Raw genomic sequence first — 16,706 nt, forward strand, 5'->3', positions numbered from 1 at the left:
AAAAGAAATAGGAAAAATTAGATTGAGTATGAAAGATAAATTTTTTATTTTTAGAATTGAGACTATTTTTTATAAATATCTTAAATAGAAAAATAAAAATATTTTTCATGAACGTAAGAAAATACTACTATTCTGACATGAAAAATGCACCAAAATTAATTTTAAAAAAAAGAGAAAAGAACTAGGTAAAAGTTACAGCATACAAGCTCAAACGGTGGCGGGAAACACATAATATTACAAAAGACTGTAATCAGAATTTAAAGAATAAAAAACAACTCTCTTTATATATTTTCCTATTTCTATTTTTTAACATTAAAAGCAAAGTTATTCTTTTATGGAGTTGTCAAATAGAGAAAAAAAAATGATAGTTCACGCGCATACGTCGAGCGCGTTTCCCACTACCGCTTTCCTTATTCACCTATATCTATACCTACCGACTACCGACTGCAGCAATCAACCCTTTCTTTAAATCACAACCGTCTATGATCTCAAATATCTATATCTACGGCTGACATTCTACCTCAGCCGTAGGCCCGGCACCACGGAGAAATTTCTCGCCTCTACCGAACCGAGCCTGGCTCAGAATCTGAGGCTCGGGATCGGGATCGGGGCAAGTTGCTTATTTACTTGAAAAGAGTTTTTTCTTTTTGTTTAGTAATTACTATTATCGGCATTATTATATGAGAGACCTCTCTGATAAACCAAAAACAACACTTTTTACTATTTAGAGAGAGAAATTAAGCAGTGAATAGTGGAGCACTTATGCATACACATTAATTATGCATATGTAGGGAGAGAGAGACGTCGGCAAATTTGATGAGAGTTGAAGCTGAGCAAAATTTGCAGTATTTGATCTTCCATTTCATGAATTACTCGGAGTAAGTTGCAAGAGAATTATTCGCACTCGATTACTTTAGCTCAGATCACTCTGTAAACGGCCGAAGTTGCATTTTTATGCTGGTTTTCGTGGTCCTTGCTGTGATGTGTGTAATTTGAGCTAAGATTGTTTGTGCGTTGCTCCTAATTTCGATCTGTTGCAATGGGTTTGGGGTAAATTTTTAGCTGGGGTTTTGTATGTGTAATGTTTAGGGAGTCTCCTTACATGCAAGGAGTCTTTATGTTATCTTCCGCTAGTGGAATTTGGTACCTCAAGGAAAAATGTTGTTGCTGATGCATGTTTAATTCTGTCGGGTTAGTTGCTTCCTTTTAAAAGAACTGAATTAATTTCATTTTTTTTATTGTGGCAATTTGATGAGTGTGTCTGTTTTCGTTATTTTTTCCTTTTCCCTTTGTTTTGTTTTCTTTTTATTTGGTAGTTATTGTTAATTAGAGAAATTAGTGCATATTTCTGATTTTAGTTTCAGACAAGTATAACAGCATTGAAGTATGGCTATTGTTGCCTTTGTTATTGGAAATGCCTTGTCAAGAAATTTGTTATTTTTACATCCGTATCCTATTCCCTTTTGATGGATTCTCAACTTATTACATTTGTCTTGGGTTATGCTGTTGGCATTTGAAGTTCATTAAGTCAGAATGGTGCTCATCATAACAGCAAATCATGCCCTATGGAACTAATACAATCACGAGAGTGACATATCCAGTCGATTAGAGTAACCACGCTTTAGTTTTTTGTTATTAATAGGTCCAATTGATCAACACCTTTTTAGCTGTTATTGAACTCTGAATGACTTTTTGGTCGTATCTTGGTTGTGCCCTTCCTAGCCATGTTTCTTAGGCACTTTGCCAAGTTTGTAGTCGCCATTTGTCTCAATATAATTGTATTTGGATGCAGTTGGCTATTCCAAATACATTACCCCTGGCTCGCTTGACTTGAGTGAGGATACCTAAGTTTATGAATGAAAGGATGTTGCAGCGTCAGATCATGTTTAAGCAGTTGCAGGAAATGCAGCGAAGACAACAACTCCAGGAGTTGACCAATGCTAGAAACCAGAACTATGTAAATCAACTATCATCACTGAAACAGTCATCAAGTGGTCAATTTTCTCCTACTGTCAATGAAACACCAATGCCGGATCCGTCAGGAATGTTTATGACGGGTAACATGATGCAACACAGTGGATCCAATGGATTAGTACTTGGACAAAGTCCTGCTGGCCTGTCTCAGCCTCAGTTGGACCTATCTTTATATGGGAATCATACTCCGAACGCCGAAAAGAATTTGAATCAGTATGCCCACCTTCAGGGCCCGTCTAATCTTTCGACCAATAGTAGTCCTTTAGGAATGGTCTCCATGCAGCCTTCAGGCTTCAGCAACTCATTCATGAGTCAACATTTCAATTTGCCTGCTGATCAAATCAACATGACAGATGTGTCCGTTCATCATTCTAATCAAGAGAAGGACTTGTTTGGTCAAGCTCCCACTGAAGGTTTACATAGTGCAGGTTTATCTGGAAGCTACTCCGAGCAAGGAACTAGAATGCAGGGACATGCATCAGCTCTAGAATTTGATGGGAGGCATGAAGATCCAGGTTGGGGTGGGCTTCCTGCTGGAACAACATCAAACTTTGGCATGTCAGCGGTGGATGATTCTCTAGACCCATTGGAACAGAAAATCTTGTATAACACAGATGATGACAGCTGGGGATCGTTCAGAAGAAGCAGCAAAGTGAGCACAGGAGGCTTTGCAGGTACGATGGAAAACATGTCTGACTTGGATGGATCGCCTTCTATACAAAGTGGTACCTGGAGCGCTCTAATGCAGTCTGCTCTCGAAGAAGCTTCTGGAAATGATCCTCGGGTACAAGAAGAATGGAGTGGATTGAGCTCCCAGAATCCTGAATCCAATGATAGCAAAAGGCTGCAAAATAATTGGGTTAACAGAAACTCCCCAAATGCTGTCTCTCCAAGGTCAAAGCCACAGCAAATGGCCCAGAATTTCAATATGAACTCCAGCTTTGCTAATTTTCAGCAATTGGGTTACGAGTATCAGAAACAGAAAGGAGAATATTATTCTGAGTCTTCTCATGCCACTACTCAGAACTCTCCGAGAAGTACGAGCATGTTAGCTGACTATAACTCTCAACAGAAGCTTCCCAGTGGAAGGACCCCTGTTATTCAAACATCTTTGCCATTGCCAAACATGTGGCCTGGTCAACATAAGGAGAACCCAAACAATGATGCACGCGAGGCTAGCCTATTGTCATGCACTAGTGGCAACCAGCCACAACATGATTTTTCAGGTAATAATATGCTACTCTCCCATTTGGATTTGCTGTTTTCATACTGTAATTCATGAGTAGTTAGAATGTACAGAACTTGACTGGTAATTGTGATTGAGAGGCGTACATCTAAATTCCTTATTGAAGTTAAGACACATAAGTTGGTCCCACAGGAAAATTGCATTGAAACTCGACTCTGTCCAGGTCAAGACTTCAAAGGTGCTTTTTGGCTTCAAGGGAGTACATCGCATCATGTGCCTGGTGGCATCCAAAAGAAACACGATCAGGTTAACCTGACTTTCCTTTTTCTGTGTCCTGTTAATTGAATTTCTTCTCTACTCTATCAACCAAATGTATTTTGATGTCTTTGTATTTGATTGGCAAAGCAAAAGAATGCCTGGATGGCCTTAATCAGGTCAAGATGTTCTTAATGGCATAGACCTAGATTACCTGACCATATTCACTGGAATATTAAGTTCATCGAAGATCTTTATCAGCTCAGTTTCCTTTTCCTCTGAAAGTTCAGCGATTATGTTGTTCTTACAGGTGAACCAGGTAAACACTCATGGGTACTCAGTTCATCCAGATATTATGACCTCTGGAGTTAATATGGAAGCCGCATCATCAGTGTTAAATGTTCATTTAGAACGTCCTGGTGAAAACATGACTGCTCTGAGGTAATTAATCTAAAAAATACTACATTATGTGGAAAAATCTAGTACATTCTCAATAATTTTTTGTTTATTCCATTTGTTTTTCTGTTTGAGTGACATTTGGTTTAAGTGATACTTCTGGTGCAACTTTTGCTAAATCATGCAGGCCTTCGGATCCTCAAACTTCTCAGACACACTCAGTTCTCCCATCCTTATCCATGGTTGGTAAAGCAAATATTTCTCATGTTAATCTTGACTCCACATCCTCCAGGATGGAGATGACATTTTTCAGATTGCTCACTGATAGATGAAACTAACTCCTACATTCCCTAAATATAAACTCTTAGCTCTCTTTGCAGGCAGCCTCTAGTGCAACGACTCTATCAAGTCATATTGTGAATGATCATGTTGAAAACCAGCATCCACCTTCACCTGTTCCTAGTCGCATAAATGCTGAAGTCCCACTTTCTGGGAACGTGGTTGTTGCACAACCCTCTTTGACATCAGATAGGCTGCAGCATGTGGGGTTTCAGATGGGGCAACATACTCAATGGCAGGGTATGGCCTTGCAGCAAGATACATCTTCCCTGGGATCTTACATAGTTTCCTCTAGTTTGTTTGGCTCCCCTGATTCAGCATCTAACACTACAAGGACTAGCTCAGCAGCTACAAATGAGCAGCACTACCAGAATTATTCTCAACAAATATACAATGCAAAACAATATTCAGGGAATTTAGCTGGGCTTGATCAGAGATTAGAGAAAGGAAGTTCTATTCATGAAGGGTCAACTGATATAAATAGCTCTACATCCCTCAGCAGTAATATTCAAAAGCAAGAAAATCTTAGAGATCATGGCTTGGATGCAGGTTCTATTGGCTCTGGTTCTATGATGACTGATGATGGTAAGAGCTTTCCTCCTAAACATGACAGTGTGAATATTCAGCATCCAGATGCCAATCTCGAGGAGCTGTTCTTGAGTGGACAGGATTCTGGAAACAAAGGTGTAGCAAAAACTGACCTGAGTGGAGTATCATTCCTTGACACATATTCATCTGGGGATAGTAAAGGGTGGAAACCTGCTCAAGGGGGCCAAGATTATAAGTCTGACAAAACTTTGTTGACATCGTACCAACCGAATTTCCAGCAGAGTATGCTTTCTCAAAATGATATACCGCCATATTCAGTTGGCAGTAACAGACCTTCTAATGCAGTACATCCATCACGAATCAGTTTGCCGATGGTCCAATCCTGGTTTAAACAGTCTGAGACCTTGAAGAATGGACAGAGGTTGCCGATATATGATTCACGAGCTGCAATTCAGGCCACACAACTATCCTCTGAAATTACTCATGGAACCTTGCAGGATAACAGTTTGAATATGCAATTAAATTTGGCTAATGCTAGTCAAGGAAATGGGTTACTTTCACCTACATCTAGGAACCCTGTACTGCATAAACAATTAAACCCCCCTTCTATGTTGCCTTCAGATGCCAGTCACCAAAACTTAGCTGTTACATTGCAGAAGAAACGGAAACTTGTTGCATTTAATATGGTACCCTGGCACAAGGAAATAGATAATGACCAGTTGTGGCCCCAAGATATCAGGTATTTAGGCCTACTAACTGCTATATCACTGAAGCATCAGTTTTTTATAATTGCCACCTTTGATTTCTTTTCCTTTTTCCACTATCATTCCAATAAATGTCTGAAGTAGATTTATTTCTATGAATAACTATCAACATATAATCTCAGCACTTTCCTTTTATATGGCAGCACCGCTGAGTTATCATGGGCACAAGCTGCAAACAGAAGAGAAGAAGAGGTGAGGTCCTCCTGCTCATAAATTCCAAAATACTTGATATGTCTATGGATCATCATCTGTTAATAATTCCATTACCCTCCAATATCTTAGGTGATTTCTGAGGCTGAAATTGTAGAAGAGTCGCACCCAATGATTCAAGCAAAAAGACGGTTGGTTTGTTGTACGCAACTTATGCAACAAGTCTTTCGACCTGCACCATCAGTTATTATTTGTATGGATTCCAGTTCAAATTGTGATTATCTAGCATATTATGCGGCTAGATTAACATTAGGAGATGCATGTAGCTTGACTGGCCAATTCCCTCCTGACTCCATGGATGAGTAAGAGCTGCATTTGTTTTTATGCTTGCTCCTTTCTTTCTCGCTGAGAATTACTTTCATTTTCTAACCTCAAATTTGTTCTCATATTGGCTAATATTCAGGTCGGATTCACATGACAAACCACAAACTTCAGGGAAAATCGGTGCTTTCAAGTTCTCAAAAGTTGTAGAAGATATTGTTTGTCGAATAAAGAAGCTTGAAGGTGATTTAATGAGGTAGGGACCTAATCTACTGTTCTTTGCACGATGTTACATGAATGTAGATCATGTGAGTAATATTTTAACTGACCTAATACTGAAAATGCCTGATGATGACAAATGAAATTGGTATTTGTTGATCTGTAACCCTAGTGACTGCCCTCATGTAGTAAATGTGATTACATCTGCCTTACATTTTCCTTGGGATCATTATAAGCTGTGTATGTGAAGAGCTTAATTCTATAGGTTTGGCTGACTTTGCTTTCGCATAACATCCCCCCTCGATTCAATGCATATTTTCACATTGGTACAAGCATTGAAAATGTGAATTCGATGATGCAGACTGGAAAAAAGCCTATCAATTGTAGACATCAAAGTGGAAGCCCAGGAATTGGAGAAATTCTCTACCATCAACCGCTTTGCGAAGTTCCACATCAGGGCACAGCCGAGTTCAGTAGGTTCGGAAACCTCCTCCAGCACATCAACTTTGCACAAAGCTCACCCTCAAAGATACGTAGCAGGGCATCCAATGCCTAATAAATTACCAGAAAGTGTTGATTGTCTTTGTTTGTAATATGGAACGAAATAGAAACTTATGCTACGGCCATGATTCCCCGTCTCCTTATATTAAGATCTGCAGTTTTCTGACATATAAAAGTCGAAAAGAGGTGACAAAATGCCGCGAAGGTGAATGCAAGTTTAGACCAGGTGACCTTCTCTAATCTAAGGTGGATCCGTTCTCAATTTTTGAGAAAGGGTATATCTATAGTATAATATATTGATGTTTGTATATCCGCATGAAAAAGTTAGGTGGATGTAGGAGCAGGTAAATGTACGGATTTAGTAGTGAATTTTTATTAATTCACTTTTGATATACTGTGCAAGTTTTAGACCTATCTATAATAAGCTCTTTCTCCATTTCGCACGTCACTCTTTCCATTTGCATTTAGTATATATGTATGTTTTTGACAGATGGAAATTGAATTCATGATGTTTGTTTAATTCCGACATAGATTTTGTGGGCCCAGAACCTCAATTCAAATGTTATTGTCAGCATAAAGATGGCTGAGATCACAAAAAAAAAGAATTCCTCTTTAGTAGGATTTCTCTGTACTAGATTCCGATTCTCTATCTAAAGATACACAAGGTTGGCACCACATCAGCAAGCCCAAAGATCCATCTGATGATAATAACTGAATGACACAAAGATTCTCGTCACTATTGACTATTGTCAGCATCACAGGAGTAGTATCAGATTGAGTGGTATGTGAAAGAAATTAATGTGAGAGAAAGAAAGCCACAGAGCTTTTGGCACCTCGTGCCATATAGTAGCATTGGAAGCTGCGGAATAAAGCAAGAAAACAAATTGTGGTCAATTTTGTGCATGAAAATAATGTTTTGTGATTGGGCACAGGCTTCTAAAGTAATCCTGTCTTTTCTTTGCTTTTGGCGTCTTACAGTAGACAGTTTAACGTCAACATTCAATCTTTGTCTTTCATTAATTTGTCCTCTTATGTGCTTTTGTTTTCCTACCACTTAATTGCTGTAATTGTGAAAATATGGTTCATTGAACATAGCCCGTAACCATATATGTTTTGAAGCACCTGATTGTCTTAGGCTTGTTGTTTTAACTAGATTTGAACATTTAAAAAGTATTGAGCCTAACAAACTCTTGACAAAGTTTAGTACTGATGCATACTTCTAATACTATTTTATATTATATTACAGAGGGAACATCATTTTTAGTCTCTAGACCGTGGATTGCAATCATATTAGGTCTCAACGTTTAAAAATATCATATGAGGTCCTTTAAATTCGATTTAATATCGTTTGAACAATTTTTTCACTGTTTGGAACATCTTTTGGTCAAAAATATTATCAAGCTCATTCTAGAATGCAACTTGTCTCTCTACCGCTTGATTAACTCACATACACAAATATTGCAAATATTCTTTTCTGTAAACGAGAGTCTGCTACTATCGTTAGTCCACCTATGGTTTAGAATCCCAAACCTTCTTGCCAATTACTCTTACTCAAATCAAAAGTTTGATTAATGTGTGAGCAATAAAACATTAAACTCGAAACATAAGAATGAGAAAATATCACAACTTGAGAGATGGGAAGATAATCGAAATCTCTCTATAGGGGTCTAGATTACTATGATTTGGACTTCTTTCTAATTAATTTATTTTTCGTGTTATATTTGATGATCATTAATTAATTAAGTTTGCTAATCAGATTAATATAATTAATTATCGAAAGAGTGTTAGAATTCTGAAAGACAATTATTTATTGTAATAGAATAAATTCCAACCGGCTACATTTTATACTATAAAACCTTATAAACATTCCATATGGGACAATATCATCTTTGATGTACAAAGACACAATATCCGTTGGCAATTGAAACTAGAAAATATACTACAACTATCCCACGTTGGTGTATAAAGAGAACTGAAATTATTATATAAGTCTCATGGGCCCCTCCTTCTATTACCAATTGATTTTAGGATGGAACTCATGGATTTATATCATGGTATTGGTATCAAGCGGATCGCCGACTGTGAGTCAAATTTAACTAACCTAACAGTATATTTGGACTGAATTGAAAAAAAAAATGATTGATCCAGCAGTATATTTAGACTTAAAATTTGAGCCAATGGTCCAACCAATAAAAAAAAAATTGGGCTAGTTATCCAACAGAGAACTGAAATCACTATGTAAGTCTCATGGGCCCTCCTCCTATCACCGATTGATTTTAGGATGGAACTCGTGATTTCTATCAATATCCTTATACAAGAAGGTCAATGATGATATATCCCTTTAGTTGTTCCATCCACCTCTACTGCTTTTAATCCTCATCAACGTTTGCGACATTTTTTGAATGGTTCGTCACATCTTCACAATTTTCCGAAGAAAACATGTTTCACTTTGCTAATAAAACTTTCATATAGGAAAATGTGAAAATAGGTAACAGAAATTAAAAAAAAAACGTCAAAAAATCTAATGCAAACAAAATGGCCCAATAAAATATAAGCCCGTGGTGGCCAAAGCCCAAATAAAAACTAGAAGAAACAGGCTTTTTTTCTAGTGTTTGTCAACTAATGTTTTTAATAAATCATGACTCCAACTGCGCAGTCAACCAAGCTCTTAGGCCATGTTTGATTGTTGGGATTCTGTCAGGAAAAATAATTTGATTTCTTAAATTTTAAATTCCTGTGTTTGTTTCAGTTTTTAATCAAACTGTGAAAATAATCAGAATCCGAGAACAAGGAAAGTCAGTACAATTTTCCAGGATTCTGAATCCTAGCTTTTCTTAGTTATTCTTTTTCCCAGTTTTAAGATTCTTACATATATAATGCAATATAGTATAGTTATTATTATTATTATTATTATTATTTAGAATGATTTAAAAATAATTTAAAATATAAATCATACTACTTAATTTTAGAAAATAAATAACTATGATTAAAATTATCATAATTATAACTTATTTTATAATAATTCATAATAATAATTAATAATTTATAAAATAATTAAAATATAATTATATAATATAAATCGTATGATAAATAATAATTATTATTTTTATAAATTAATAATTAATCAATAAAGTTATAGTGTAATTTTCATTTATTAAATTTATTCACTTATAACATCCTTAAATATTATAATTATAATACTAACTATTATTATTATTATTATTATAAATGAGTATAATATTTCAAACTATAATTATATGTATTATTTTATATTATGATAGATAATCCATATTTAAACTATGTAATAATAAATATAATAATATAATTATTATTATTTGTAATTAATAGTTTATTAAGAATTTTATATTATTATTCTTTTTTATAAATAAAAAATAATAAGTATTTTTAGTTTGATGTTTAATTAAATATAAATTTAAAATCTTGATATTTTCCAAACACAGGAAAGTAAAGTTACTAGGAATCATATTCTCGGGATTCATTTTCCCAGGAATAATTTTTCTTGCCAACTTTACTTTCTCGTCAACCAAACATGGCCTTAATTCCTATCCGATCTCTTCACAATTTTAATTTATAGAAGGGTAGTGATTTGAGACATAATGTCTCCAAGCCATAATATCTTTATGTTTTTTTGCCATAAGTATAATTTATATCTTGACTAATATATCCTTAACAATTCAATTATGGATAGTTCTAATTTAGAGTATTTTAATGTAAAGAAAGTTTTAATTAATATGGTAAATTAAAATAACGCTTAATTAATGTAACTATATATTTTTTCATTTTTGGTATATCTACAAGTTGTACGATTTTTCTCCTTTAAAATGTTTTGATTTAAAAAATTCATAATTAAAAAATTAAATCAAAGTTATGAAATGTTTACAATTAAAAATGTGAACTCAATTATTATTAATATAATATTATAAATCAAATTTTAATTATTGCATGGTAAATTCTATGAAGCTTTAAAACATTTAATAAATGAGTTAAAAATATATGTGGTAATTTTTTTGGCAGAGGTTCGCCGTAACGTTACAAAATTAAGAATTTAATATTGAAAAATAAAAAAGTTGATATTAATTTAAAAGTCAGTATTAATAAATTAGGGGAATGTTATATTGCTAACTCAATACCTAATTGCTAACTACAATTAAATAATAGCCATTAAATATTCAAATTAAGGGTTTAGATCATCAACCACGAAATGTCAATACGATCAATAAAAAACGTCAATAAAGCCATAAGATTAATTCCATAAAATATCAATAGGGGTATTAATGTCAATTAACTACATGTTTAGTTATAACTAACTTTTAAAAGAAATCCCAAAACGTTAAATTCATATAACATATATCAAATTAAAGATAATTTTATAAGGATTCCAACGATATCATACATGCATATGTTCCGACGTCAAAATTTGAAAAAAAAAAACAATTTTTTTTCAATTTTTTCGTAAAGCAGAAATGTCAACATACTATATATAAGTATGTCAATATAATACATGTAGAATGTCAATATAGGCAATGGGTTAACATTCTTAAAGCATTGTGTTGACATTCTCAAAGCATTGTGTTGATATTTCCGAAACACTATATTGACATTTTCATCTAAAACCCTAATTTGGCGTTTTTTTTAATCTTTTTTTATTGTATTAATAAAAACGAAAATTACACGTGGTAAATTGTAGACCACACGTTTTCTAAAATCCTATGGCCTTAAATTAGTTGTAGTTAGCAATTAAGTGATGAGTTAGCAATTAATCACTCCCCTAATAAATCATATATCAGTTTTTGATTTGATGTATGTTATAGCGCATTGAACCAATAACTCCATTTTATAAATAAAAGAAATTTTTTAACTAAATATCTTTAAGATATTAAATAAACGAGTCAAGATCATGTACTATTATTTTCTGATTTAACTAAAAAGTCTACTATTCTATTAGAAAAATTAAAAAATATTAATTATATGGAGTATCTTTAAAATATTAAATAGATGAGTTACGAGCACGTGAGTTTTTTTTTTTTTTTTTTTTATCTTGGTTCGACTGCAACATTTCAAAAGTTAAAAATGATAGGAAATGAAATTATGAAATTTAAATAATTAAATCATAATTATAAAATTCTTAAATCAAAACTCTCAACTCAACTAGTATTAACACATCACATATTAAATTCTAGTTTGTTTTATAATATAGTGGATCGAACTTTAATATTTTATAAAGAATATGAGAAATTATGAACTATATAACATAAAATATTAAATAGATGAGTTAAGAACATGCAATTTTATTTATTGAGGTTCAATTATAACATTTTTAAATTTATTGAGGTTCAATTATAACATTCTAAAAATTAAGAATCAATAAATTTTAAATTTTGCAAAAAAATACATTGTGAAATTTGCTCTAGAAGCTGCAAAGGGATCCGAATGGATCAAATAGGCTTTTTTAATTTACATAAAGAATTAAGCAAATTGGTGAAGAAATAATTTGTTTATGGAGAATTATAATGGGAGAGGAAGAAAATGATAATTTGTTTATAGAAAATTATAATTGGAGAAAAGGAAAATAAGAATTTTTTATAAACATATAAATAGAAAAGAAGAGAGAGAGCTAGACAACTAAGGAAATATTAAAATGTAATTAAATGTTAGGCACTTAATTTAACAAAGTTATTAATACACTCACAATACATTCCTTACTTAAAAGCAAGAGGAGCGTTCATTATTATAAGGGTAAAATAGTATTTATGTATAAAATAAATTTAATTATAAATCTAATATAATCTTAAATTACCCTTTTAACCCTATTATGGCAATGTCATTATGTCCCCAAGACATTTTTCTTTATGGAAATGGATTCATACAATTTTCACTCTCATCATATGGACATGCTACTACAGTACTACTAAACACTTGATTGTTTAACACTAACAAAAACTCTCTGCCTATCTCTCGTTCAATAGGATTGAGATCTACAATGACTCATAGTTACTGCCACAAAGACACAAACTATACCTTTTATTGGAGACGTCATTTTTGTTAGGAATCCACATAATTGGAATTGGATTAACATAATAAAATATAAGTAGCACAATAGAGGATTTAAACCGACACATGGAGTCGGCTGTTGATGCATCAAATTATTTTGGCTTAAACATTCCGCAAAGGAGGGTTTCTTCATTCTAAAGTCATACAATGTGCCTCTAATTAATGTTAATTGAATTTGCAAAAGCTAAATTTTAATCAACGCCTACAATCCTGCTTATATATTATACTATATGCTAGTACCTATATAGTACCCTTACCAACGGTGCAAGTATAAGAATCAAAATGCAATTTGCCCTGTTTTTAAGAGGTAAAACTAATTGGATGGTTGTGAGTTTAAAAAGACCATGCAAATACTTTATGTCTAAATTTAAAATCTGACATGAATGTAGCAATAAATCAAATTCTACTATATATATACACCATAATAATTTCTTTTGTGAATATAGACATTCCTGTTTGAATTAGGAATTTAGGAGTAGTATACATGTGTAAGTACTAAAAATTCCTGCCACCTATTCACGATATTATGTTGAGTTTCACGAATCACGATGTGGGAATCACAAGTGATAGGTAAGAGTTGACAACTTGACATTAAAAACTTATTAAATTAAATTAGGTAGACAAAGAAATTGTTAGTTTCCAGTTAAACTAAACCTTAATGAGCATGGGCGGATGCAGGAAAAAATGACTGTAAGGGCTGGACTCCGCTATATTCTCTTCGTCTTCTAAAAGTAGAAACTCTTTACTTTTTGGTCCATTCTAAAAATAGAAACTTTCTATTTCAGGAAATGTCTTTTCTACAATAAGATGAGACTCACTTTCCATTAACACACTTTTCTTTCTATCTCTATCTTACTTTACCAATTTCGCATTAAAACTCGTATCGTTTTAAAAAAATTTATTTTTACGGGAAGGAATGAGTATATTTTTCATAATCAAATATAATACTCCATATACATATATATAAAATATTATATAATGCAAAAACCGCAATCACAACAACCGTAAAAAATGCATATATATATTTAGTATGAACTAGTCCAAAATATATCTAATACTCCCTCCATCCTCAGTTACTTGAGTCGTATTCCATTTTGGGTTGTCCCAAGTTATTTTAGTTATTTTCTCTTTTTGACTAAAAACAAAGCATCTAATCACACCTACTTTATTCTTTCTTTTACTTTACCCTCTTTCATCTATCATACTTTATTCTCTCTTCTACTTTATTTAATTCACTAAATTCAACTTTCTTAAATCTCGTGCCGAAAAGAAACGCCTCAAGTAACGTGGGACGGAGGGAGTAAAAAAGTCAAAAAGAACATGTCGTAGCTGTGTTTGACATTTGAAGCGGTGGCAACTGAATTCTACTTGTTCTTATCGATTGAAAATTTTGCATGATTTATTCGTTATCAATCGTTAAAAACAGGCCCTTGTCAATATTCACAATTAAACTGTCATTCATCCACTCGTCTGTTCAATCGAATTTGCAAGTCAGTATAGACAATCACATATGGAGAATTTAATAAAAATTAGCTACTAATATATCAAGATTTGACAAAAATTTCAAAATTCAAACCATAGGATTAAAAAAATAAAATTCAACTTCAAAATAACTATTGTTATAACATTTTTACAAACTTGCAACTATTCTCTTAAAATTTTAAAAAATAATTTAATTATTTGAAAAAAAACGTTGCCCGCTTATAAAATTGAGAGCGCTTTTATTACTCCACTTTCAAAAGTAAAAACGTGTCAAATCAATTAATAGGTATTAGTTTGACTTTTTCTGTTTTTATAATTACTCATCTTCTGCCAAAGAAGGATCCTCACATCTTGCGCCATTGTTATACTCAATGTTTTAAAAATCGGACCGGACAGTGAACCGGTGAGGCTACTGGTTCACGATTCAATCGGTTCAACCGGTTCAATCACTGATCGAACCGTTCTACTGTTACAAATTATATATAATATATAAAATATATTCAATTTCAATGAATGATATAATTTATAAATTTTTTATCAATAAATATAATTAAATGTACAAATTACAAGTTAGTATGGATAAAATTTTTAATATTTTAGATATAAAAAAAGATAATTCATAATAATTCAAAAAAATTATATGATAAAATATATAAATAAATATTATTGATTAATTAGTTTTGACGAATATATACTATATAGTAAATAATTTATTATAAACCTTAGGTATAACTACTTATATTTACATACGTATCTATATTATACAAATAATAGTTAATTTTAGTAAAAAAGAGTAAATTTTAGATGATAAATATATTATCATATTAATACCTACTCACTATAATATAAATTTAAACTTAAATGATTAGTTTGAGTAAATATAAAAAATTATTTTAATATAATAATAACTAATGTTCATGTTATTAACAAGAAATGCTTGTGGTGGAGTGGTAATGGACTTGGTCTCTTGACCAAGAGGTCATGAGTTTGACCCCCACCAAAAGCACTTATTTTACAAAAATTTTAAACAATGAATTAAACCGGTTTTCGGTTCCCGGCTAGACCGGTTCGATCGGCCGATTTCGGCGGTTCGCGGCGGCTCAACATGCAGGCGGTTTTATAGAGAGAACCGGACCGGATCACCAACCGGTTCGCGGCCGAACCGGTCGAACCGGCCGGTCCGGTCCGATTTTTAAAACACTGGTTATACTTCTCTGTAATTTTTTTACTTTTTCCTTCTTTAATTTTAGTCCCTTAGAGTTACTCATTTCAAGATAATTTCTTCTTTAGTAGTATTATTTGATAAGGGCTTAACATGAATCTCTACAATTTTGAAAAATTTGAAAGAAGGAAATATAAAAAAAAAAAAATTGGGTAAGGGCTTAAGCCCTACCCTCTGTCCTAGTGTGTCTGCCCCCATTAATGAGTTTATAAGAGTGTCCACTATAGGGGAGCCGTGGCCGGGCCACGGGAGAGCCGCGAGCCGCGGCTTCCTATAGTGACTGGGGTGGGCAGCCGCGGCAGGGGGGGTGGACACGGGAGCGCCACGATCGTGGCCCGGCCGCGGCTCTTGGGCGGGAGCCGTGGCCCTCCTATTGTATTGGCCACGAGCCGTGGCTGAGCCGCGGCTCTCCATATTTTTTGATTTTTTTTTTGTTTAATTCTATAAGTATACACATTTTTTTACCTCGTTCCTGCACAAATTCTATAAATATACCCGTTTTTAATTAAAATATACACAAAATGAAAAAAATAAATTATTTGGTGGCTTGGGCATGTCCACTATAGTGTAAAACATGGGCGTTGGTGGCCCGGTCACGATTTTATGGCTTGGCCACGTTTTGTGGCTTGGCCCGGCCAACTATAGTGGATACTCTAAGTCTCTATCTAAGGTGATCTGATTAATATACTGAAGAGGAATTCAGCTTTTCATCTGACAACATATATAATACTCCCTATGTTGCATAATAGTGGAGACATTTCTTTTCGGCACAGAGATTAAAAAAAATTATGTTAAGTGAGTTAAGTAAAGAAAGAATAAAGTAGGAAAGAAAAAGGTTGGGAGATGAAGAAATAATAAAGTAAGTGAGAAGAAATTCGTTGACTTTTACTAAAAAATAAAATGACTCTACTAATATATGGAATGTACCAAAATGACAAAATGACTCCACTACTATGAAACGGAGAGAGTACTCACTAGCCATTGTTCTAAGAAGTCGCTGATTTACATATATAATATACACTGGCCAATGTTCTATTCGACATGATATTTTATACAGTTTTATTTTATGAGTTAAATAGAGAAAAAAATAATGTAGTGATAATGATATTTTAAATTTAAGAAAATACTTATATCAATTAGAGTAGATCGTCTCAAAAAGAAAATTGACACACTCAAAATGGCTAACCACTTAATTAATAAGTGGGAGAAAGAGAATATTAATTAATAACCACTTAAAGTGGCTAAGTAACTATATAGAGGAGCCATTCACAAACAT

The 16,706-nt window shown here is 33.2% G+C and overlaps 1 protein-coding gene across 2 annotated transcripts; it reads left to right on the forward strand.

The window, feature by feature from the left end:
- The first annotated feature begins 676 nt into the window (after nt 1-676).
- LOC125188667 (uncharacterized) lies at nt 677-7,097 on the forward strand. Of its 2 annotated transcripts, none has more exons than XM_048085659.2 (10): nt 677-878; nt 1,793-3,200; nt 3,384-3,466; nt 3,726-3,856; nt 3,999-4,053; nt 4,180-5,438; nt 5,607-5,655; nt 5,746-5,975; nt 6,077-6,190; nt 6,515-7,097. In XM_048085659.2, the coding sequence occupies exons 2-10, from the start codon at nt 1,853-1,855 to the stop codon at nt 6,744-6,746; spliced, it is 3,501 nt and encodes a 1,166-aa protein (XP_047941616.1). In that variant the 5' UTR covers nt 677-878; nt 1,793-1,852; the 3' UTR covers nt 6,747-7,097. The 2 variants fall into 2 exon arrangements, with proteins under 2 accessions (XP_047941616.1, XP_047941617.1); XM_048085660.2 differs by having other exon boundaries at nt 4,192-5,438.
- The last annotated feature ends 9,609 nt before the right edge of the window (nt 7,098-16,706 follow it).

Source organism: Salvia hispanica, chromosome 5, assembly GCF_029641045.1.
Source record: "Salvia hispanica isolate PSC_SH4W2 chromosome 5, Shi_PSC_v1, whole genome shotgun sequence".
Classification (NCBI taxonomy): Eukaryota; Viridiplantae; Streptophyta; class Magnoliopsida; order Lamiales; family Lamiaceae; genus Salvia; species Salvia hispanica.

What these genes read in the sequence shown, in the direction of transcription:
- LOC125188667 (XM_048085659.2), top strand. Translation starts at nt 1,853, where the DNA reads ATGAATGAAAGGATGTTGCAGCGTCAGATCATGTTTAAGCAGTTGCAG. An exon ending in GAAAACATGACTGCTCTGAG is followed by an intron (nt 3,857 to 3,998) that starts GTAATTAATCTA and finishes TAAATCATGCAG; the next exon opens with GCCTTCGGATCCTCAAACTT. An exon ending in TTGTGGCCCCAAGATATCAG is followed by an intron (nt 5,439 to 5,606) that starts GTATTTAGGCCT and finishes TTTATATGGCAG; the next exon opens with CACCGCTGAGTTATCATGGG.